General features: G+C 46.7%; 1 protein-coding gene across 1 annotated transcript in view; it reads right to left on the minus strand.

Annotated features, from left to right (window-relative positions):
- The window catches only part of LOC119378161 (cytosolic endo-beta-N-acetylglucosaminidase), a gene marked incomplete at its 3' end in the record, with an annotated part of 32446 nt that extends 7783 nt beyond the window's left edge, over window positions 1–24663 (minus strand). Inside the window, exons 1-3 of the mRNA XM_049411710.1 lie at window positions 24422–24663; window positions 22586–22734; window positions 21571–21716 (exon numbers count right to left, since the gene is read on the minus strand). Of these exons, the coding sequence (XP_049267667.1) occupies window positions 21571–21716; window positions 22586–22734; window positions 24422–24663 (537 nt within the window). The remainder of the gene's footprint in view (window positions 1–21570; window positions 21717–22585; window positions 22735–24421) is intronic.
- Window positions 24664–26431: the final 1768 nt, after the last annotated feature.

The following is a 26431-nucleotide window of genomic DNA, read 5'->3' on the forward strand; positions in this document are numbered from 1 at the left end:
GAAGAAATTGCATAGTATACTGTGTTATACATCTGAATTTTAATTGTTTATTGAGTACTTGTGCCAATAATAACGTTAAATTCAAATGTTATAGATCTGTCGATTAACAAAACTTTCTGACCCACAATTACGTCTGAGGGATCCTGCATGTGGGAACTACGGATGAAGTTGTTGGTTTCCAAAGCTATACTGCAGTTGTACTTTCAAGATAAAGACCTCAGTATATGTCTCAAAGTCATGCAATTTGATGACGTCATCACGTGACATCGTCGTTTGCTCAAATGTGGCTGATCCCGGATGTGATTCAATTCAGTGTAGTGAGTGAACTAAGATGCCAAAACACACTCACCACCTTGCACCCGATGCTGATGATCCATCCGTCAAACCTTCCGACTGTTGCGACATTCGCCAGCTGGGTTGCGACCTGTGTCGTCTGACCGGAGCCTCGGATGATGTTGATGGTCTTGACGTCATCTTCGCCTAGGATGAAGGTTCCTGAAAAGCCAGGGAAAGGATTGGTCAATTTCCTTTCAAAGTATGTTGCCGCATGATTTTGAAAATTTTATATTAAAAAAAATTCTTCAGTATAAGCGCACTGGGAGTTTGTCCTTGTTTCTATATTCCTTACTCCGTTGAGAGCACACACCACAGTCGAACGATATAGACTGGTTCAACGCAAATAGAGTTGTTTTTAAAAAATCGGGGAAGTTAAGCTCTAGTGGTGCGAGAACAGAAAAGAGCGGAGCTGGCGGCGTTCCCTTCCTCCTTTCCGTCTTCCTCAAATTCGCTTCACTAACCCACCCTTTGCTATACTACACTATATATGGCTATGCAATGTCGGTTTCGCGTTCCATTAGTTTTGCATATCGATCGGCATTGATTTAATATCGACTGGCATGGATTGGACCGATGACGTCCAATTTGGCCAAGTAATGCTCATCTGGTTTCGTCGAGGTCGTAATCGGCGTCGGTTAGTTATCGATCAGGAGTGATTGGCTGTCGATTGGCTATCGATCGGTATTAAACGTGTATGCAAGCTCAAGCAAGCATAGACACGCGTATCGCGGCATTTCCTATATAATATTGAGCATTGATTGGTTATCGAACAGAATTGTTTGGCTGTCAGCTGGCTATCGATCGGTATTATACACGTGCATCCAAGCTCAGGTGAGCATAGGCATACGTTTCGTGGCATTTTCTACGAATTATTGGCTATTTACTTGTTATTGATCAGTACTGATTGCCTACTGACGCCATGATGTCACCTTTTGCGAATTAGCGCAGTATCCACAACGCGTCCCTAAGGCAACACACACACCTTCAAAACCTTTTTGTGCTGCTGGAAAATATATACAAACCCGTCCTAGTCATAACTGTACCCACACATAGTATACGTATGGTCGGCGAGTATTCATTAGGTAATCTCTCTCAAACAGAACCATGAGTTGTCCAAAAAAACAACATACATATGCATATACCCACGGTCGTTTTCAAATAGATGTATCTTAACTGAAACTGCAGATATACGCACACACGCACTGAACTCTTGTATTTACATGTTTTCGTACTGTTATATTACTTATTTCTGTTCCGAGTTGCGAAGTACGTTTATTTGCTTGCTGATCGTAATCGATACATACATATTCTACCATATATGGTTAATGACACTTGTTGTATTTATTGTTTCCGGTATTGTCTATGTATAGTGATGTTCCCACTGCTTCCTGGGCCCGAGTAGGGCCTGCACTGCTTGTAAATAACAAAACAGCTTTATGGAGAGAAGGTTAAATGGCTGAATCGCGATGCTGGGCTGTCAGTGCGCGTGGCTAGATGAAAATTATGACATATTTCAATGTTCCCTCGGTAGCTATGCTATTCATATGTTTTCCTTCGCCTGGCAAACCAAGAAAGATTTTTGTTTAAGAATAGCATGGACACCGACTGGCTTAACAGCGAACAATGAGAGATCGTTGAACAAGAAGGAATGTCGCTGAAGCCAATGTTTCCATGAGTGGACTTGTCGTCGACCACGCACTGTATAGTCCCCTTGTCGAAACGTTAGTTGCAACGACGTACCTCCTACAGTCACTTGTAAGTTACGAATAAATACGAGCTCGTCCCCCAGAACTGCGGCCCGCCTGCCATTCATCCGTGCAGGAGAGTCGTGCTAGGTGGTTTCCATTGAAACCATAAGTACTTTTTCGCTGGTGATGTAAACACTAAGCATATTAATAAACAAAAGTTCGACGCCCCTACTTAAAATCTCACGTTTCCCCGAGTAGTGACGTCTGAATATTTGGTGAAAATTTGCAGGAAGTTCAGTTCTTTCGACCGAAAACCAGCGATACGAAGATGTGGCTGTGCGGCAAGATGAGCTAGCCGAAATACGCGAAAGGTGTGTGACGTCACAGAAATGAGCGATTGCAATTGGATGGGGTATCTATGCAGAATCTCAGATTGAGGCAGCAACGGCTGTGAGTGGGGCCTACATTTATTTTTAAGTTGTAACCGACTACAATAAAACGATTTTCACACTGTCTCGAGTTCAAAAGATCTCAAAGATCAAGTATACTGGGAAGTTCGATACCACTCACCAAGAACTTTGACGCCGTGTCTGTGGGCGGCCGAGATCCAACCAGGAGGCGGGATCGTCACCATGTGGTGAGAGTAATACACGAACGTGTCTATGATCTGCCAGTGGTGAAAGCGGTACACGTTGCGCTCGTCACTGCCGTGGATAAACCTGCAACGGCAGTAGTACGTTTAAGGTTATTAGTGCGAGCGTGTTCTCATAAAGCATTCACTCTTATGAATAAGCATATACGTAAAGCGACAAACCAGCCCTACCTGCGATTTCAATTCAGGCTCTTATATTAGCCTCGTACATGTTCGTATTCGACGTCAGGGTAGTAGCCGGGATTTGATTTCGAGGACCCCGACCCCCCTTTACATTTACAAACTAAGAATTTAGAGGAGATTGAACCCCACGTACCTTTCCTCTGTAAACGACTATGTTGGAAGTTTATGCTGAAGATTGAACCCTTACATGGGGCGGCTGATTCCTAAAATTACAGGAATTTTAGGGGGCAGCTTCTTCCCTCCCTTTTGGTAGGGGCCGGGACAAGCCTCCGGGATAAAAAGGCGTTTCGCGACCTCTCCGCTAGGGGAAGGGCGCATGCGCCGTGGCGTCGTGAAAAAACGCGTATTCGAATACGCTCACCTGTCCTCGTTGTAGTTGCCGTCCATGTCGTGGCAGAAGATTGTCCTCGGGTCCCCGGGCTTGCCGCGCCTGACGGCGTCCGAGAGCGGCGCCACGGCGCACAGCAGGGGCTCCTCCTTGTACTTCAGTAGTTCGTCGAGCGTGCTGAGCGGGGCGACCTCTCGATCGGGCACCTGTTTGATCACCCTGAGCGGGGCAGGGCCGGGCTTCTTCCGCGAAAAAAGAACGCCCATCTCGAAAGCAGGCTAACGATCGAATGAACGGTCGCGCACCACGGGCTCAGCACATTCACTTCTTCTGGCACGCGCCCGCGAGCTCTGTCTCGTGGTCGAGACCTCGCGCCTGTGCTCGTTTGTCATTAATGTTATTGCGATAGCAATTATATGGACACTCTCGGCTCATTTTTTCCGTCGCCGTCATGTCCCGTATATGTATATCTATAGCGTTGGAAGTTTGTAATGGGTCGCCCTCTCGAGCGCTTTCTAGTGGGTCGTCCCCTTCGGCTCTTCTCTGACAGCACGCTCCTCGCGCTCAGAGTCCGCGCTCTGTCTTGACTGTCGCCGTTGTGCGTCGTCGACTAGTGCCGTCAATAAACGCCTTTATAGTATGTGTATATTGGGTGAAACGTACGGGACGCCACACGTGGCGGAATTAAAATTCTGCAAGACGCGGGCCAATGCATCATTGCCCGCGCCGAGTTTGCGTCGTATCGCTCGCGACCCACGCTATAGTTTTCCATTTGGGGGTTGTAGCGCCGCGCACTGCCAGTCGGCCAGGGAAAAAGAAGAGCGTCCCGTGGCTCATGGTGGCGCGAGCTAGTGGGAACGCTTTGGCTCTTGTAGACTTAAGCCACAGGAGGGAAGAAGCGAGGCGGCTGAACCAGAATCACAGGATCTGTTACATCGTGACCAGAATTCTGGGGCTGAAATTACAGCGCAAACGCACAAGACACCCACGAAGAAATGAAACGTATGACACAAGCGCTAACTAACAAGTGCTTTATTCTTTCACAAGCCAATGTATATATATAAGCCCAAGGCAACCTTACCGCACATATGCGCACAGAACAATAGCTCTAAGCCAAAACATGTTACAAAGATGACAGTGAATTAGATACGCGAAGACATGAAATTAGCCGCCCAAAGGAAGGCGCTGAAGGGTCTTGGGACAAATTTGGACAATGCGAGCGTAAGAGTCTGAGAGTGTCTTGTTCTGCGCATGCATCCTGGCAGCTGGCAAATTTCTTGGGTCCCCAATTCTAAAACTATCTCGTGTTTTGCCGTAATTGGGATGTGCGCCTCCGACTTGTACTTAGACATAGAGGGCGTCGTCGACTGTTCTCGCCCGATTATCTCTTGAGGGGGAGTTTTGTACGTCTTGTGCTTTCACAGCGAAGTTTGTGTTGAAGCCATACACCGTATGAAGGTCACTTCGCTCGCTACAGCGGGCGTCACTCGCAAATAAATTTATTTCTTGAGAGAACATCGCAATTTATAAGCCGAGCCACACATGCGCAACATAGCACGTGTCCCATTGCAACAATCGGTCGCTTCACAACAATCGGTCACTGTGAACACAAGTGCTAGTACAAAAAACTAAAACAATCACTCAACTGATCGCAGTATCACTAATACAGATATATTTTCTTCCTACGTAGTATGTATGCTCCTAGCATTTCTCGTTCCAGCACCTCCATGCTTCTACCAAGAACGGTGATACTGGCAATCATCTTGCCTCACATTTAGACGTGTTACAATGCGCAAGCGAATGTGCAGAAAGACGGTATAAGGTGTTATATACGGCGTCTATGCATGATATACCATAGAGGTTCACTGATCTTGCACCAATTCAACGAAAACTACATTACCCATTACCCGAAGCCACGTTTTATTACTCGGCCATTACTGCGTCAAGTCCGTACTGGTCCTCTCGAAGCCGCTTTCTTTCCGGTTCGTCATCACTGCTGCTGTCGTCGCTGACGGCTTCCTCGGAAGCTTGTTCATCGAGAACAGCTTCCCTGACGTCACCTGGCCGTCTGACGTCAAGTTGACCCAAGAGCCAAACGTTTGCCTCCCCTTCGATGCAGAAGAAGTGCAGTCCGATCTCCTCGAGAATGGCGCCGTCTGCGCCCCTCAGGTCCTCCAGTTGGTATTTCCTGGAAGGATGGATGACCATGTTCAGACGGCCACCGTCAGTTTCAGTATCCAAATGCAAAAAAAGAAAACTGTACTGCGTATAAAGCCTGTACATCGAAGCTTTCTTAGTCGTCGTCGTACTAGTAGCCGTAGTAGAGGTGGCAGCCGTAGAAGCAGCAGCAGCAGCAGCAGCAGCAGTAGTAGTATAGTAGTAGTAGTAGTAGTAGTAGTATAGCAGTAGTAGTAGTAGTAGTAGTAGTAGTAGTAGTAGTAGTAGTAGTAGTAGTAGTAGTAGTAGTAGTAGTAGTAGTAGTAGTGATCCATTGTCACTGGTTTTGCAGACAGGTTCGTCAAAAGAGATAATTAAGATCAAAACCGGTACACCGAGCGACATGACGTCGCAGATTTCAATATATTCTTTCATACTTTGGTCATGTTGGCCCAATAAAGGTGTCTGAAACATGCCATGTTCTGTCACTAATGATTGTCGACATCCTGCACATCACATTCCATCGCGGAAGCTGAGTGGAAGAAGCCGATGCAGACGTGCCACATCATTCTTATAGAAGCGTTCGGTAAAAGCAAAGCAGCGAAGGAGCTTCGCTATACGCAGATTCCAAAAGCACGCGTTGGATGTGGTGCCAGTGCACCAGATCCAACGCACCAGATTTGCAATAGGTGTCTCGCAAATTGATCCATTTCTGTTTCCTTCCGTCGAACGAAACTTCAACTGCTTATATGAAGACTCCTTTTACTTTCACGTTGCAACCGATTCGTATTAATGAGTGGTGAACCATTCATTTCTTTTCTGGGGTATTCGGCTATGGCGTTCGAGTCGTTTTGGAGACGTTTTACGTCCGCAAAATGAAAACAAAAACATGAACTAAATATGATGGGTGCACACCTTGTGAGCCACCTTCCTACCGCACCAGTGGTTCTCTTCAAGTTGGCCGGCCACCATCACACACCACTACGTTTTCTGCTTCATTATTCCTTATAGCAGCTTCAGACTTTTACGACTTACCCTAAGACATCGTCACAATTGCCTCATTATCTACTTTCCAAGAATGCATCGCTGATCATATTCAATCTTAAAAGCCCAGTCGGAAAAAACACCAGGGCGTGTCTGCCGTATTTTTCCCGTTTCCACCAGAGCGGGAATTCAGAGAAAAACTATTTTTCTCGCACTAGTAAACTATTCTTTCCCGATGCCAAGAACACCACGCTTGCTGCGAGAAGGCGCTTGGTAAGCGAGAAAACGTCCAAAATAAGAATGCGGGCGACGATGCCACCTTGAAGTTCACGCACCACTCGCTAGTGACGACATATATTTTGACGGTTTCTACTGAGGTCTACGGCGTTGTTAATCAGTAAAAATGAAGTGAATTGTCTTCTGAGGGTGCCAAAGACTTAACATACCAAGTTTCAGTAAATTTCGTTGAGCCAATATGGCCAAAATACGATAACCCGTTACGACACCATCGGAGATTTCGGCGGAAAATTTAAAAACTTTCGACGATGATTTTCTGATCTACTAAGCTTATGGTGGTGAAATTAAAAGGCACTGGTGTTTTCAGACTATAATTTATCAGTCCAAACTGATTTATTGTTTCTCTGCGCTGTCCCTTTAAATGAATCTTCGCTGCTTTCGCATTTGTGTGTCCCACCCCTTATGTAACCTCTGATGTATTGGGGCCTTAAGGCAAGAAACTGAACTGCACATTATACTGGCTAACAAGGACGCGGACGAGTAGAAGACACCAACAAAGCCAGGCTTCAACAACGCCAGTTGAAGACTGGCGTTGTTGGTGTCTTCTACTCAGCCGTGACCTTGTTCGCTAGTATCATATTATATAGCTGTAACCAAAACCAATTAGCGCAGCTGCTATGCTTACCTTGTGACCCAGCGAGCTCCCTCCTCGTCCGTATCATCCCCAGGAGCGGTGATGGTCTCTCTAGTGACCGCGTAGTTGTCGCCTTCCGGTAGACCGGGCGTCATGCCCAGGTAGATCTCCTCGGTCTCCCCGGCTGCGCTTCTGGCCTTCAAGACGATGGCAATGTCCTGGCCAACCGAGCTTGTAAAGCTGATGTTCTTGAAGGTGTAGCTGACGACGAGAGGCCCCAGCGGAAAGTCGCAACCGAACAACCTGTCAAGAGTTTTAAGTGCCAATTTAAGGGGCGTAAGGGTGCCGATAAGGGTCGATAGATTTTTATTTTATGAAAATAATTCTATAGCTGCATACAATTTTAGAAGACTGCGGCATTTCCTCCCTACAGGCGTATTCGCACAAGCCTGCACGCACCAATGGGCGCGCACTCCAGAGTGACGTCATGAGACGGGCGGCTGGTGGCCCCGCCTTCGGAGAAAACTGCGGAGTGCATGAGCAGGAATATTCCTTCAGTCGCGGAGACGATCGCCTGCTGCGCTTCGGTTGTCTGGGTGCAGCCTTTCCTGACTTCTTACGAGGGGCGTTCAATAAAGATTTCCCCTGACCCACTTCTTGAGGACGGAGAGCAACGAAACTTTGCAGATTTATTAGTCCTTCTCTACATAGGTGACACCCAGGGACACACACTTCTCCCATCTTTTTATGCAACTGTAAACACCTCGCTTGTAGGAGTCGACAGTTTGCTGCAAAATCCATGTTGTGACTTCAGAATTCAGAGTCTCATCATCTGGAAAATGCTTTCCCTTCAAATATGACTTCATTGTTGGAAAGAGGTGGAAGTCAGATGGTGCGAGGTCGGGTGAATAAGGGGGATGCGGTAGAATTTGAAAGCCGCAGGAGCGTGCTTCCATCTAGGCAACATGCGAGTTGTGAACTGGGGCAATGTCTTGCAGAAGGCGGACAACTTTGGTGAGCATGCCGCGTCTCTGGCTCTTGATGGCCTCCTGCAATTTCCGCAGCAGTGAAGCATAGTATGCCCCAGTATTCATGGCACCCTTTGCTAGGAAATCCATCAAGACTACTCCGTGCTGGTCTTAAAAGACTGTGAGCATGACCTTCCCGGCCGAGGGCTGGGTGTGTGCCTTCTTTGGAGGCGGTGAGACCAAGTGCTTCCATTGCGTCGACTGGACTTTAGTCTCCGGAGCATAGTGATTGACACAGCATTCATCCTGTGCAATCAGTCTATTGAAAAAGTCCTGCTGGTTTCCATGGCAAATGGTCAAAAGGGCCTGGGAGCATTCGACTCGTTCCTGCTTTTGGAAGGGTGCGAGCAGCCGGGGAAACCAGCGAGCGGATAATTTACGAATATGAAGATGGTCCTGAATGATTTTTTCCATGGACCTCACACTAATCTTGACATGTTGGGCTAGGTCTTGAACGGTAACGTGGTGATTTTCCAAAATGGCGGCCTCCACTTGCTGGATGGTGTGTTCATCGACAGCGGAGTGGGGTCGCCCTGCAATCGGAGCCGCTTCCACCGAAATCCGACCGTATTTGAATTGACGATGCCAGTTCTTCACTACGTCATATGATGTGGAATCCTCCCCATAAACCTCTTTTATCTCATCGAACGTCTCCCTTGGAGTGCGGCCTTTCAAGTACAGGAACTTGACGGCTGCTCTGTATTCCACTGCGTCCATTATCACACCTTACACCACTTCAGCACCTCTAAAAGAAAGACCGTTATTAGTTTGGAGTTGCACATTGGCACGTGACCTACAGTGACTTATGTCATTGCACATGCGCAGTTTCAGCATCCTGCTATAAATAGAAGTGAGTCAGTGGAAATCTTTATTGAACGCCCCTCGTAAGTTCTATTCAACTATAGCTATAATATAAATCTATTTCCAGAGAAAAAGTTCGAAACGAAAAAAAAAGGGTAATGAATAATTCAGCTCAGTTTGTTTTAATAGCACTCATTGGATAAATTTGACCACTAACCAACGCCAGTGCTTGCAAGTGCTCCGAAAGCGGTTCTTCATCAGTAGCAGAAACAAGGTTGCCTTGCATTTTAGTAGTGTAACTCGCGCCATATGTAGTGCGCATACTCTTTCGGTATCTTGTATCTGTATCGCGATACATCTCGCAAGACCTGTATCAGTACCTTATTTCCGATACACTGAAGAATTTATCGTGTATCTTGAGACACAAGATACTGCGATCGCAACAACGCGGTGCGAAACAATAAACGTTGGCTGAGCTCCGCTTCTGAAGCTGGTACTACTCCCACTAAATCACCAGACTAAAACTAAAGACAATGACATTATTTTATCTTTCCGTCAGAGTTTTAACTTTCCGTCAGAGTTTTCCGGCTAGGGCAGGTGATGAGCTCTGAGCGTCTCTACTGAGAGACAGAGTCACGTGGTGGCGCTCGCGTCGTCCCGACAAACGCGCGAACATATACGCCCAGACGACATTTTGTTTTCACGGTTTCTTTTTTAAATGCGAAGCATTTCTTAGCGAACCTCAGGCACTTTGGCCGTTTCTATCTATCTATCTATCTATCTATCTATCTATCTATCTATCTATCTATCTATCTATCTATCTATCTATCTATCTATCTATCTATCTATCTATCTATCTATCTATCTATCTATCTATCTATCTATCTATCTATCTATCTATCTATCTATCTATATCTATCTATCTATCTATCTTATCTATCTATCTATCTATCTATTATCTATCTATCTATCTATCTATCTATCTATCTATCTATCTATCTATCTATCTATCTATCTATCTATCTATCTATCTATCTATCTAGCTAGCCGCCTACGTCTGGGCGCTCTCCTGGTTGTCTCCATAACTTGTAATACAGTCGAAACCCGCGATAACGAAATCCCGAGGGAACGAAATTCTCACCGCAACGAAATATTTTCGGAGCACCGGCGGACGCCCAGAGGAGTCAATGCATTTCGTAACTCGCGACAACGAAAGATATTCATATCGCAGTCCCTCATTAACGAAATTTTTGAAACACGAGTGCGCAAATAATCTACTCTCGCAACAATAACTACATTCGAAAACTACTGAAATGCATTCATGCTACAATTAAATTGTGCAAAACTATCGCTACAGCGCACTTGAGAAGCAGCCGCCATCATTGTGTACAAAAAAAAACAAAGCTGGCGACAATGATGATGATGATGGTTTGCCGGAACACCTGCTCGTTATCGCGGACTACGTAGCCAAATCCACATTCCTCATGGAGTTTCGTTCATTGGCTTGGCTGTGTGCTTGGCTTTGTCGGCTTTGCGCGCACATGGTCGCGTGTGTGGAGCCATTTGTGGAGCGTTTGCTTGGTCGCTTGGTGCAACGTGAACTGTGTGTTGCGATTGCTTCGTCTGATTTCGCTGCCTGCGAAGATGCCGCCTCCAACGAAAAAGCGGAAGTTCATCACGCTGGAAGATAAGGCTGCAATCATCAGTAAGGCGGAAAAAGGCAGGAAAAAAAATGGACATCGCCGAAGAATTCGGCGTTGCGTGCAGCTCGCTGCCCACGATTCTGCGCTGATCCAGAGGAGTCGAAAGAAGGTTCGCCTGCAGGCGCAATTGATGACGGTACTGGTGACAGCGCAGTGCCGCCGTCACTCACCAGTACATGGGGCGAACTTTGTGCCGGGGCAAACGAGATTCCAAAACGAGAGGCATCAGAATGCTGCATGGTAACGCCCACCAAAGCAAACTTACTGACTTTTGGAAATAAAATGTGTTTTTTGTAAATTCCATGTCTTTTCTAGCGCATTCTCGCGCCAACGAAATTCCCGCAAGAGCGAAATTTTGTGCTTTCTCCGCGGATTTCTTTATTGCGGGTTTCAACTGTATACCAAGAGTGGCCTAGCAGGGGACCAGTGTATGACGAACACGATTCACTGGTCATGACATGAATAACGCAAAATAGCTGTCGCGTACGTCATGAAACCCTTTCTCTCAGTCACGTGTGGCACATACCCGCAAACCAGAGTTAATGTTATGCGGGTATGTGCCACAGGTAATACAGAGTCTCAACCAACACAGTAACCGCGAACACATTGACACGCAAAGAAAGTGATAATAATAATTGTTGGGGTTTTATGTTCGAAAACCACGATATGATATGAGACACACCGTAGCGAATGGCTTCGGAAATTTTGACCATTGAATATATCGCACAGAACACGGGCATCTAGCATTTTGCCTCTATCCAAATGCGACAGCCGCGGCCGGGATCGAACCCGCGACCATTGGGTCAGCAGCCGAGCACCTTAACCGCTACACCACCGCGGCGAACGCAAGGAAATTGAGGAAACTGAAGACAGAACACCCCTGGAAGACGCTCAAGTACCATCCACTCGTCCACATGCTCTGCAACGTGGACTACGTGGATTACGCAAAAACCGTCATCAATGCTTCCTACAATAAATCTGCTGAGAGAGCCAGGCCTCTCATCATTATCGGTGTCCTGAACATTTATTATCAAGACCAAAAAATGCGTGATCTTTATATTGCGTGAAAGACGGATTGGATGTGGCGAGGGCATCAAAATACCTCGCTGCCACGTCCACGACAGGAGGCATCATAGATCATTTCATCGTAAGAGGCATCCATGATTTCCACCAGCTGTATTATACCTCGCACTTCAATACACTTAGACCTCTCGTGACCGCGATCACGAACGGATCCGACTAACAAGTGCGGTCCAGCTGCTAGTGCTCACTGATCACGGTGATGATGACCTTGTTCGAAAACTGTCACGAACCCTTTCTAGACATACACAAGCGTTCGTGAAACGTGCGTGCGTTCTCTGTCATAACTGACAAGTATAAGCATTACAACTGTAACTGACTAACGTACGTGCAGTGCTCCTGCGCGTGCCATTCGGCTGTGTATATATCTAGGGAAACTGTCCTGAATGAAGCTTAGTTGCGACTTACGCCTGTCCTGTGGGTCTGTGTTCCTTCTTTGTCCTGTTCGTATTCGCGCTATCCAGTATTGAAGAATATAAGCACTGCATATCAGCTTACCGCGTCTGGTGTTGGTAACACCCATGTGTCTGTTGCCATCGCTACGCAACTGTAAACAACTGGTTATATAATAGATGTGCGACTCCAACATATGAGCGTGCGTATACGACTTCCATATTGCTCTAGCGTCATTCCGAAACGTTTCGCTCAATGTTAATATTTACGCCACAGTCACCATCCCGCGCATGCTTCGCATAACATCGATTCCCACGGTACGTCGGATCTGCCAGTTTTTTTTTTCTTTTTAGTTGTGTCAGTGCTATGACGCTTGGCTCTTAGCTACTATCCTGTGCCACAGGGGAGTAGCCAGGGGGGGGGGGGGGGGTTCAAACCCCCCCCTGGCTACGCCCCTGTGGGGGGGGGGTTCAAATTTCGGGGGGGGTTCAAACCCCCCCGAAATTTTTCAATTTTGCTTGCGTATATAGGCACGCACACATACAAACGCACGCACGAACATACATAAAGTATGGTTGAACCCCCCCCCCCCCCGAAAAAAATGTCTGGCTTCGCCCCTGCTGTGCCACGTACGCCAATGCGCGCGGTGTCTTTTGCACAAATTGTGATGCCGCTGTAGTGTCGTTATCGAAGTTTCTCTTGCGTTGTGCGTCGTTACGAAGTCTGAAGAATGCAAGAAAAGGGGTTGCTTTGCGTCTCGTGGCTTTCACACATCGGCGATATGAACGACTTCGTCGATGCAAGTTTGACTTACACGCAATGAGATTGACTTATATGCAAATAAGACTAACAGCTATAGCACCACCGATACCGTTGCTGGATTTAACAGAACAAGCATTCACTTAACAGAAGCTATCTTGGCGTACGTCTCCTTTTCTTTTATTCAATGCGTTTTGAAAATCATAATTGGAGTGTTAGCACATGTTTTTTCTAAGCAGTCATTTTTCATCCCAAGCGTCACCTATCTCTTTGTATTGCTTTTTTCGGGTCTGCTTACGGCAATATGTCTTTAATGTGCTGGCAACGTAAGCTCTCTTCATATTCTTACTTTTGTCTGTCTGCATTATTTCTGCTACTGTTTACAGACCTAAATCCTACTTAAGTTTACTGTTATGTCAAGGCGACGAGAACATAAATATATTAATCTGCGCGTGCTTGGAGCATGCAGTAACAAAAGTTCTGCTTACTGCTTAGTAAAATAGCGAAATTTTTTCATGATAACGTAAATTATTAGGAGCCATCTCAAAGATGTTAGCAAAGGAATTGGAGAAACATTTTATACAAAATGCTCCGTTTTTTCTAATGAGCGTCTCAACGAGTCGGTTTACGCTATTTTACATAGGCACTGAATTTTCTGTGGTCTTGCCTCAAATGCCTAATTGTCATGGCTATTAGGGGTTAGCCGCCGCGGTGGTCTAATCGTTATGGTGCTTGACTGCTAACCTTTAGGTCGCGGCGGCTGCAATTCGATGCCCGTGTGCTTATATTTAGGTTTTATAGCACCACGTGGTTGAAATATCCGGAGCCCTCTACTATGGCGTCTGTCATTATATCGTGGTTCTATGGGACGTCAAATTCAACAATTATGATTAGCTCTTTGGAGGGCCGCCTGTATTGTGCTCCGATACTTATTCGCTGTATCTGATACAGAACCGCGTTTCTATTTTACTTAGTTATATTACAACGAAAGCTGTTATGAGATCACTTCAGCGGCCGTTTTTGGCGCCGTAGTTGTCCGCCGCCGCCGCCGCCAGTGTCCGTAACCACTATCGCTCGAAATAAGAAAAAAAAAACGAAATAAGAAAAAAATTCCAGGATGGAACGAGGTTCGAACCTGGGCCCTCTGCGTGGGATCCCAGCATTCAACCTCTGAGCCATGCCGGTGCTTGAAACTGCTTTGCAAAAAGGTCCGATACAGGCTTCATGTCGGGAAGGAACCACATTAACATATGCAATATAGCGTGGTAGAAGAGTAAAATAAGCACCAAGCGTCGCACAACACGAGTTCTATAACCAGGCGTCACACAATGCGAATTGCGCAACGAGTAGGTTGTTGAATGCTTCCAACCCATTACGAAGGGCTCCGCCATAATGCTTCATCGTCATCAGGCACAGCATCAACAAAGCGCATAATGCCTTACATGCGTTTAGCACGTACCACGGCTCTCCGTAGAATGACGAAAAATGGCATAGTGCCGGCTTCCCTACTTCTCAAAAATTACATTGATTTATAGCGTAGTGGGTTCCTCGCAAGTGCACTAGTATTGGTTGCCAAGGAAGCCCATAAGCGCATGATTCATTTCCTCGGGGTCTCAGTAAAGTACTTCGCCCCCCCCCCCCCTCGCGCTCCCACGTCAACGTATGTTATACAGCATGGCGGGAAAGGGAAATAACGACCGGGCGTCACCAAATGCAAATTGCATAACTGGTGGGCCGTTTAAAGCTTCCAACCCATTACAAAGGGCTGAGCCATGATTCTTCATCGTCATCATCGCGTCAACAAAGTGCACATAATGCTTTACAGACGTGTAGCTGGTGCCTTGCTTCTCCGCAGAATGACGAATAATGGCTTAGTAGGTGCTTCCCAACTTCACAAAAATTGTGATTTATGGCGTAGTGGGTACCTTGCTTGTATTTATGGCGTAGTGGATACTTGTATTAGGCCCCAAGAGAGCTTAAAACCGGCTCTAGAAACGCCGCTCTTCCAGCTTTCGCTGTGACTGTGCTGCGGTTTCAGCGCAGGCCTGGCGTTTTTTGTTTTTCTTTCTTTGTCTTGTCTAAATGTTTTTGCTGTTACTAATCACCAGGTAATCGGAGCATAAGTGGCAATATAGTGTGAATAGCGGCGGTGTCCTGCAGCACTTCATGCAACTGCAGAACACGTCTGACACGTTTTCTGGGCTGCAGATGTTCTCTCATAAATGAAAAACTGTTCGAAGATCGCGCATTACTGAGTACGTTGCTAACGAACGCTTTACGCCAGCAGGTAAGTAGAATATAAAAGTAATTGCAGTTTTATGTCGTCTACGTAAACAAGATGCGTCGCAAAGAATGTCGCTACCAGCGTTCTCACTGATGGACACCTGTCCGGTGATTGGGTATTGCAAAAACCGTGATACATTTACGGGAAAGGTGAAACTTAACAACGGTATTTGCACCATTGTGCCGAGGCATCTTATTGAAGATGGCAGCCCGCTAGCTGGTCGGCAAGCAGAGCATCGACTCCACCCAATTACAAAAGCATCAAGCAAAAACCGTTTTTAGCGAAGTGTACAAAGAGCTGTCACGGTAAGCAGCTAAAGCAACCACAATAAGTTGTTTCGGAACAAAAGTAATATACATTCAGTAAGAAATACGAAACTTTGGAGATACTAACAGACATTTCATTCAAATGAAACAAAATTGGTCGCAGTTAATGAACTTTCAAGCGAACATTTTCTGCATCGGCGTTTAGTGCTACACTACCTTATATATATATATATATATATATATATATATATATATATATATATATATATATATATATATATATATATATATATATATAATAACAGATTTCCGAATGTATCGAAGTATCTTAAGATACAATTGGAATGTATCCTATCGGATACAATCGGTATTGTGGTATCTTGTATCTGTATCTCAAATACTTCTTGCCTGAGTATATTGTATCGTACCGCGATACAATTTGAAAGTATCTTTGCCCAGCCCTAGTAGTGCGTAATGAGTCGGCAGACTTGAAGCTGCCTAAGTGACACAAAGAACAGCGCTGGGATTCATCATCAGCGGCCCGTTCATAGCTTGGTCCGGTTAATGCGAGCGCTTCAAAGCTGCCCACCACTCATAGGCTACACCACCACTCATCATCATCAGCAGCATGGCCATAGCTTCGTTCAAGCAGCAACTTCAAACTTTCCTCGTAAGGGCGCGTTCGCGAGCGCTATCTTGACAGACATCAGTAGACGGCTCGTATACCATTGTACGTGCTGTGCTCTTGCCGCTTACTTCGCGTTGAGACGACAGACGGCACGAAAGCCGCTTCGCTCCTGGAGCGGCCGTATTCGCTTACACCAGCGTTTTGTAGAGCTACGCGAGATCGGATCCAAAAGTGTTAGCTTCTAGCCTTACTTCGTATAACTTTTCCAATTAGTTGCTGTCGCATTCATTGCTTCGCCCTTGTGGCAAAACTGTGACATCTTTATTGATTGATTCAGTGATTGATTCATTCGTCCTCTTCAACTGCCAATTGGTGCTGTGAGAAACCCATGGTTGCGCACACAAGCGACATTACCTTACGTAAAGGCTTGATGTCCGGCCGGTTTGGGTTGGACTTGAACAGCACGCGGAGGCAGCCGCCACCGTTGTACGCGTCTTCCGAGTGCAGCTTCACCGAACAGCACGTGCTGCAGAGCGTGTTGCCTTGGTCTCGTGGTTGCAGCTGCTGCTTGTGCAGGTTGAACCACGCACGGCCAAGCTTGCGCGCCTGCAATGCGTACAGAGAGACATTCAAGTAACGTACGTACTGTTGCCACGTAAGGAGCGAAAATCGAGCGGCAAGCCTCGATTAACGCAGTTCAGACTGAGAATTTGTTATTTCATAACACTATAATCATTAAACATCGCTATAATAGGTTCGTTTTCAAGTGAAAATGCAGGTCAGTCTCGTTCTTTTTTTTTTTTAATTTCGCACCGAAACCACAGAATCTGGATGACACTGTGACGTCACAGATTTATCTTTTTTTCGTGATCAGACCACAGTGGCTTAACCAAATTTCCTAAAGCTTACCAAGTCAAATTTTCTGGGTTCCTCAGGACACAGTGATTAATAATTACGTAGGTGCTAGCAGCTGCGTAAAATCCTAACGAGTCCCGGCAAGCGGGTGCGGGAATTTAAAGGAGTCGTCGCCACCTCCATCTTATTCTTTTCTGGCAGTCAAGCGCCATCACAGGGCACGGATGGTGCAGTCGATATTGTTAAAGAATGACATTATTAATTTGGTGTGTGTGTGTGTGTGTGTGTGTGTGTGTGTGTGTGTGTGTGTGTGTGTGTGTGTGTGTGTGTGTGTGTGTGTGTGTGTGCGTGCGTGTGTGTGTGTGTGTGTGTGTGTGTGTTTGTGTGTTTGTGTGTTTGTGTGTTTGTGTGTGTGTGTGTGTGTGTGTGTGTGTGTGTGTGTGTGTGTGTGTGTGTGTGTGTGTGTGTGTGCGCGCGCATCTGTGCAGAGAGCGTGCATCTGTATACATGCAAATTGAGTAACTTTGGAAATGGATGAGGGTAGTTGGCTAAATACCTCACGTCCACCCTATGGCAATGAATATTGTAGCTGCAGTACTTGTTGAGCGTTATCTACTAGTAAGCAAAACAAAGCATAGCTTCAATGGAAGACGAACCGTGAAGAGATGAAAAATCCTCGAACACGGCTGTCGCTGGAGTAGACGTTTCAACGCGTGGACGTGTCTTCGTCAAGGCAGTCATTGAATAAGCAAGTCCACTTGGTGAAACGTTGGTTCCAGCGACATCCCGTGATCATAGGTTTCTTATCTGCATTGAATTCTGTCACTCAAACCACTGCAATCAAACCACTGATGGAGAGTGGTCGTTCTTCAAGCAGCTAAACATTCTTCGAATTACCATAATAGCATAGCCTAGCATAGCCTAGCATAGCCTAGCATAGCCTAGCATAGCCTAGCAAGCATAACATAGCCACGTATATAGCATAGATATAGCAAGGGTTCGGAAGCGAGGAGGGAAACGAGAAGGGGAACGCCACCAGCTCAGCTGTCTACTCAGTATTCGCACCAATAGCGCGCAGCCGCCCCAACTTTCATTTTCTTGAGAAGCCCAAAGAAGTGAGGAAGTTAACCGGCCACTCAAATTAAAGACCAGCGCTATCCTTTTGACAAGTGTCCCATCAGCGGAGTGTCCAGGAACGTGGGAACGTATAATAAATATACCGTGACTAGCCACGTTACACTAACGTAACGTGAAAATAACTTACCTGACCATCCTCAAACACTCTGGTACCGAAGCCTTGACAAAAGCTCGTCGACAGCGGAGGCTTGGTCAGGCGCCACTCGGAGCAGCAGTCGTCCGGAAAGCTCCAAAGCCTGCGCATCCGACGACACTTCTAAACGTGTAGTGCATTCAAGCCATGCATGAAATATGACGCATTTACATGCACAGGACAAGTGAAGCTTTCTAATATTTTCTTAATACGTTCGCCATTGTATCTGAAACTGCTGTGCACGCATGCTTTTAACGTTTTGAGACGTCATCGTGGCACAAGGGTAAGTGCTGTAAGTGTCTCACAATGCTATTACGTTAAATTATTAGCGAACCAAAGTGAAGATATGACACCTCAAACAATATTAGGCATATCGTATGTCTCCTTCTGTTCATTTATGAAATGTATGCTCAATGTGTAGCTTCAGCTTCTAAAAATTTCCAGTCAGAATACATGTATTTCAAGGCCAAATCATTTGTGACAATGCCCTTCGCTACCAACGGCATTAAGTTTCGATGACATTATAGGTATACCTGTGCGAGTGCGGGGGAACGACAGTCAACCAAGCAATGTCTAATGTCATGTCTCGTGCCTATGTAATAATTGTTCGAGCTTTATGTCCCAAAACGACGATACTATGCGGGACGTTGTAATGGAGGGCTCCAGAGATTCTGTCCATCTGGCGTTCTTTAACGCGCTCCTAAATCCAAGTACACGGGCCTCTAGCATTTCGCCTCCACCGAAATGAGGCCACCACAGCCGGGATTCGATTTTGCGACATTCGGGACGACAATCGAGCACCGTAACTGCTAGACCACCGTGGCGGGGTGCCCGTGTGGCAAGTATTGCAAGTAGGTTAAATGCAACGCATTTTGCTCTTTGACTATCCCGCCCATAATAACCATTAACTCTGGCTCCTGCACATGGTTTGGAATCGTAATCGAAACTGCAGGGCCCTAACAGACCAAGGGATCTATGTACAGTAAAGGATCTACAACAGACGAAGGTATCTATATTGTACCATTCCTCGGTATCCACTTTTGATTAAGCGCCGCGCTGCAGGTTATAGATGACTTTCCACCTCCCCTACTCACCGGTACTGGTTTTTAGCAAAGTTCCTTTTTCCTTGCGTCTCGTAGACCCAGCCGGCCGCAAAGACAGCTGCCGACAAGCCACATCTCCGAACGAGCTGGACGGCCTGAAGCAAAAGTTTGAAAAAATGGCTGTCGAAACTGACGTGACCTTTTTACATGGCGCGCATGATGATGCCATCGGCAATACACCATGATTAACTATGCGGCTACATGAGTAGATAGGAGTATCTAGTACTTAGGTCCACAACTATATATACCACTCCAAGGAAGAGAGCATTTGGTCAAATAGGCATATGCTTCATCGGATGCAACTAGGAGCTAAACCTAGAACCAATGGCGGCTTAAGTACTGTTTGTTTTCGTCCGCAACCCTTTGAAACTCCTTCCCATGTGCACTACACTTCTGCATATTCAAATCAAACCCCTGTAAACTTTTGCACTTAGTACTACTTTAGTAGTAACTGCTTTGTGTTGTTGAAAATACTGTTCAGGTTAGCTAAATAAGGCAGAAGTTGCGGCTCAGGTTGGCCAGTGACTCGTATGTATTATACGGCCTGTCTAGCTGCATTGTATTTACACCTTTTACTCTGCTCTCACTAGAGGCGCCCTCCATAGCCTTTGGACTTTGGGGTGTCCCTCTGCACGTTTGAATAACACCCTTGAGCAAGAATTTGCGGAATAAACTGAAATTGACGCATCTGAAAAAGATGCGCCCGCATCTGATTTTGAAATACCTAACCGACCTTCTTTCTGGGCCAGCTGTCTGCAAATAAGGGAAAAAAGGCGACCAATCATGTAGCAAGTTCAGACGTTTTGTAGTCCAGGAAAACCTCTAAAGTCGCTTTAGGACGTGGTCTGCGTTAAAACGTATTGAATTTTATTCAACAGCGCTGAAGTTGTTTACATTATGGTACTTTGTTTTGAAACAACGCCTAAGAGAAACCTCTTGTGTAGTAACCGAACGTACACCTTCGCTAAATTTCTGCGCACCTTGTACATTTCGTAGCCGCCGCGGTAGGAAGTGTTGCGCGCGTACACGTCCACCCCTACGTAGACGTCTGCCTTGCGGTCGCCTGCGAGTTGCGCCGAGCTCGTCAACATCGCTTCGGTCCATCGGAAGTTCAGGAAGATGCCGTCGCACTGGTCGAGGAAGGAGGCGTTCTTCTCGTTCAGCTCGTTCTGCGGCTTGCACTTCCCGTCGACGTCCACGGCGTCGTACCAGATGACCATCGAGGCCGGCACGGCTTTGTGCATTTCGGTCGTTATGGCGCTCAGCAAGTTCTTCACGAACGGGATGCAGCTACGGTCCTAAAAAAATATTTGACGACGCTGCCTTAGCGACACGCAGCGACTACACGGCGCTGTGTTGGGCTCTCATCTAGCGACACTTGCGCACCCTATCACGTGAGCACGTGACGCTGTAATATCGGGCGAGTGCTTTAGCTTCTCATACTTCTCAGCAATAGATGTGTTTCCTATGCAGGATGTCTGAATAATGAATTGAACAGCGTCCTATTCAATGTAGTCTTTGAACAGTCTGTTAGTATTCCCTCGACAGGAGTAACTTGGAGTGCATGTATAGATGAACGTTTACTCGTCACAATTTTTGCAAGCGATGTCGATTCTAAAGCGTTCCCTTCTTGCGTGTGATTGTGCACGCAGCACATCAATGCAAAATAAACAACAGAATCCTATGCTATATGGCTCGAACCAGGGGCGTAGCCAGGAATTTTTTTCGGGGGGGGGGGGGGGTTCAACCATACTTAATGTATGTTCGTGCGTGCGTTTGTATGTGCGCGTGTATAATACACGCAAGCAAAACTTAAAAATTTTCGGGGGGGGGGGGGGGTTGACCCCCCCCCCCCTGTCTACGCCCCTGGCTCGAACGTTTTGTTAAGACCTCTTATATTCTTTCAAATGCTATTTCGATTTTCCACCTGTGTAGTTCACACACTGTGATCTCGCGTACATCATGTTTGTTAGAACATAAACCTTTCAAAACAGCTCTAGCTGTGTGAAAGCCCACAAGGATCTGTTATACTAGATGGATCTATCATAACATTTATAAGATACGAAGTACAATCGCCGCTTAATTTGCTCCTAATGCTGAGATGTCATTCAGAAGTTTCTCTTTGCGCGCATTTTAAGATGCCACCTCACGCGATGTGTGATAAAACACGAAGCTTCTATAATTGAGATACCAGAACACACCATCTTGCACCCAATGCTGATTAGCCATCCGTCAAACCTGCCGGCCCTTGCAACGTTCGCCAGCTGTGTTGCAACCTGTGACGTCAGACCGGAGCCTCGGACGATGTTGATGGTCTTGATGTCATCCTTCCCGAGGATGAATGTTCCTGGAATGCCGCGAGCAGTGAGTAATTGTTACAGTAGAACGAACAACTTTCAGGCAAGGTAGGTTGCCGCGCACATTCGAAAATGCAAGTATTATAATCCTAAAAGTTTGTTTTTAAAAAGTAGAACATCAATCTGTTTTTTTTTTCATTATTTCCAACCCCAGGGACAGCGCAGACCAAGGTAGTTGAACAACATAAACATTGATTCAACACAAATATATATAAGAGCTATTTTTAAAAATGCTTCAGAGACCAGATAAGCTTTGGAGCAGTGTACTATATAGAACTGGCATACAAGCCTGTTCTTGTTATAATTGTGCTCACTAGTGCATGTTTGGCTGGCTGAGCATTCATGAAGTTCACACACTCATCGTCTTCAAACCACGTTAAGTACAGAAAGCTCTCGGTGGGCAAGGATCAATACATCAAACGAAAAAAGAGAATGAAGAAGATGGCTTTGGCCTTCGAGCCGTCTTGTGCGAATGCATACGGGACCCTGCGAGTTTTTTGTCTACAGAGCAGGCCCGTATACCCAGGAATTTTTTTCAGGGGGGGGGGGGGGGAGGAGACCACTTGCTGAAAACCTTGACTATTTGAGAAAACGCCTATTTTCATTATTTTTGCTTAAAACAACTACTTCACCAAAATTTCGGGGGGGGGGCTAGCCTCCCTCCCCCCCCCCCCCTGGTACACAGTATATAGTCTCCTTGCTGAAACGTTCTCTTCAGGGATATACGTCATCGTTACCACAAGCTCTCGTCTCTTGAAGCCCGTCCCACAACTTGTTTGGATTTCCACAACGACGAAGATTGACAGGTATCTAGCCAACTAAAAGATTAGCTGTTGTTGGAAGCTCAAGACCTCTTTACCGAGAACCTTGACGCCGTGCCTGTGGGCTGCCGAGATCCAACCAGGAGGCGGGATCGTGACCATGTGGTGAGAGTAGTAGATGAACGTGTCGATGATCTGCCAGTGGTGGAACCGGTACGCGCTTGCGTCGTCGCTGCCATAGACGAACCTGTAAGGGCAATGGTACACCTTGTACTCCCTCCTTCTGGTTTAGTGAAAAAGAAATATTTCTGTGGCAATAAAATGCTCGCGCATAACAAGGGTGTGCTTCTTGGATAGTTTTTCTGTTGTTTTTTTTTTTTTTTCGCAGTTCGGGGTCATATCTGCACGCTCTCTGAAATAAACGGTGTTGAAAGTTCGCCCTCGTCTTCATCCTTCATCTTGTCCTGCGCGTAAATTTTGTGCTACGCCTGCTATTAATCATTACCTACAAGTACAAATTCACACTCTAGCCATCGTACGTTTTGCATGTGACGTCAGACACGCAGCGGACCACCGTACTGGTTCTTCAACATGATGGCCATATGCGTGCGCACAGGGGAAAGGGAAGGGGGAACACCCCCCCCCCCCCCTGAAGGGGGCGCTAAGTCTGCCCCAAACCTTAACTCATTCGGACATGTCTCGACATTGTTTAAAGTGCAAGTTTATAGCCATGCAGGTTTGTGACTATACAGTGGCAGCCGAGGACCACTGATGCTGCATTCCAAGAGCTGTTTGATTCCCATCTATACTGCCGGAAAGCCGGGGACCAAGAGAAGGTTGTGAGAAGCACGTAACCCCCCTCATTGGGAATCTTGCGCACGCCTATCATGGTGGCTGTATATGTGTATGTCACTGCAATGGCATTTGTGAGTGTTCCAATACTCACAGTAGGCAGGTTAATAATTAGACCGCTAAATGGACAGAGGACATTTCAAGTCCCATTCGGATTCCCTCATGGCCGGCAAAATAGGCATCTTCGAGAATACGGCATCGGAGGCAAAAATTGGATCATCTCCCCGAAGGGAACGCTGATGGGATGCGAAGCAGCAGCGTTGCGCGCGGGTGGCGTCACGGGTTGAACGGCGCTAACGCGGGTGCTGCGGTGAGCGCTGGAAGATTCGTTTGAAGCGAAACTCGATGTAGCGTTTACTGGTGTAAACGTTTGTTGGAAACGCGGACACGGGAGGCGAGCGGGCATTGGAGCCGGCAGCTGCGGCGCTCCGGCGGGTGAGGGAGAGAGTGACGTACGCGCGCACCTGCGAGGGAAGCGTGCGAGGGGTGCGTGACGTCAACGCCCAGCTGCGGCGTGACCTACTTGGCACCGCTCCAACACCTGCGCCGAGGGAAGCGCGTTGCCTCGCGTTTGTGCGGACGGACGGACGGCGTTACACAGGCTAGTCAAAGAGCTGCTACGCATCTAATAAGATGCAGGCTACTTTGCTGTCCAAACAAGATGGCGGCTCAGCCAAATGCTCGGCTCTCGCCGGTATGGTCTTCTGCACACACGCAGACGCTTTTCCGCGCGCTCGACATAAGCTACGATCAATTTCTTATAGATTTGAACACGAAAGAAGTTAAATAAAAACGAATTATGTTTGTTTTTGTTAGCTTTCTTTCGTCGACGCGAGGTGGCGTCAGGTGGCACAAATTTCATCCAGATGCGTTTGGATTACTCGGTCAACTCGGGCTCGATGCTGTCTTCTAGGCTGTCAGCGTAGACTGTCTACGATGTTGTCCAGAACTATAACACAGCCGTATATACCATGGAACGCTGCTTGCGTGCGTACGACAACTTACGGCAGAACCACCACGCGTTCCCGCGAGACGCACTCGGAGCACTGCTGGCGCGCTCAGCTTAGTTCATGTATGCTCACCTGTCCTCCTTGTAGTTGCCGTCCATGTCGTGGCAGAAAATGGTCCTCGGATCGCCAGGCTTACCGCGCTTGATGGCCTCCGACAGCGACTCCACGACGCACAGCAGGGGCTCCTCCTTGTACTTGAGGAGCTCGTCGAGCGTCCTGAGCGGCGCAACCTCGCGATCGGGCACCCATTTGACCTCCCTGACCGGGGCAGGGCGCTTCTTCCGAGACATTGGAACGCCCAGGGGAACGCCCATCTCGAAAGCAGGCAAACGATCGAATGAACGGCCGCGCACCACGCGCTCTGTGCTTTTGCTTCTGGCACGCGCCCACGAGCTATGATGATGGTGACGATGCTCCAGGGATGATTGGCACCCACTCACTCAGGGGGCTCGGACAAGTGTCGGGCGGATCGTTTGGTATATTTCAATTCCAACCGGTGGTTACGGCGTCAATTAGAAAGAAGAGTTATTCTTAATGAATCCTAATTTTAGACCACTAAATAAACCATTTGGCGTACTCTTTCTGCACTTAACGAGGAAGTACAAATTAAGCCATGGTAGGTTAAGAAAAGGGGTGGGGGCCGGATTATTAGTGCGTCGACTTAGAAGAAAAAGACAAACAAAATTACTTTTGCCTTCAAGTCGTCTTAAAGCTTTCCATGGCGACATTACTCTTCCTGGGGGCGTCGGCACTGGGGCACAGCAACAGGGGCATATAGGATGCCGTCTTCAATTATATAAAAGAAACGAAGAAGCTGCCATGTTATATTGTAAATACATCTATATATTTTCATTTCGTTTATTTAGTTGTCCGTTTTTATTTAAGTGTTATTTAACACTTGCTTAATTAACATTTAATAACGAAACCAAAAATACTACTAGAAATACTACAAATATTTTTTACTTCCCTATAAATTATCTTTTTCGCATATCCTTTTTTTTTTCTTTTCTTTTCACAAATTCTACTGCTGCACGATTCATGGCCGATCCACCCTGGTGGCTTGAGCCCTTCTTCTAGGAACCAACCAACCATGAATCTCCATGCAACCTACCAACCAACTTAACCGAATGCATAAAGAACCCTGTGAGGTTTTTTGTTATATATATACATGATAACTGGTACCACAACAGACTACTTCAATTCATGCACAACGCAGACCTTGCAGCCCGTATATTACACACCGGCAGTGCCATTAGGTTTTGCCAAATTGCGGTACCAATAAAAAAATGTCACTAGCACGCATTCCGTGACACCTTGAATTTCGTATATGTAAGGGGCACTCCGATCGCTGACGCACAGTCGCCATTGACGTCGGGGGTGGGGGAGGGAGAGGGGGTTTTAACCTCTCTTGAAGTTTTTCACTTTCACATGTGTATATATTACACGCACACATACACGCACACGTACAAACGTTCATAAAGACTGGTTGGACGTGCAACGCATGCAACACTCTGGGCAGTTTCTCGCTGCGCGTTGTCACGTACGCCGCGCACTTTCGATCGTGATCAATCCCGATCGAGGTCGAACTTGTCGACCGTTATTCCATCGCTTCCTCCGCAGCATGAGAAGAGGAGCGAATAACGATCGAGAAATTCGATCGTGATTCTTAAACATCCTGCCGCTATGGTTTTTGGCCCACCCCCTTTGTGGGTGAGTGCCATCAGGAAGAGGATATCATTCATCATCATCACCAATCCCCCAGTATGGGTACAAGCCATATGAAAAGGATATCATCGGCGTCATCATGCGCGAGACAAAAAGAAGAGTGCGAACGTGCACCCCGGCCGACAGTAATGTTTCGTCATGTAATACCGGCAAACTTACAAAACGTTCAGTTGCTATGGGTACCAGGCCACCGCGGATTATATTTGAATGAAATGGCGGACTCATTAGTCAGAATATCCCCGTGTTTACCCTTGTCCCAGTTTTACCAGAAAGGGCTTGCGCGGCAGAATTAAAGAAATGCTTGTTTGCAAAGTGAAACAGGCAAATTATCATTGGATAAATTTAAAGTCTTCATAC

The sequence above is a fragment of the Rhipicephalus sanguineus genome, unplaced genomic scaffold (genome assembly GCF_013339695.2).
Source record: "Rhipicephalus sanguineus isolate Rsan-2018 unplaced genomic scaffold, BIME_Rsan_1.4 Seq711, whole genome shotgun sequence".
Classification (NCBI taxonomy): domain Eukaryota; kingdom Metazoa; phylum Arthropoda; class Arachnida; order Ixodida; family Ixodidae; genus Rhipicephalus; species Rhipicephalus sanguineus.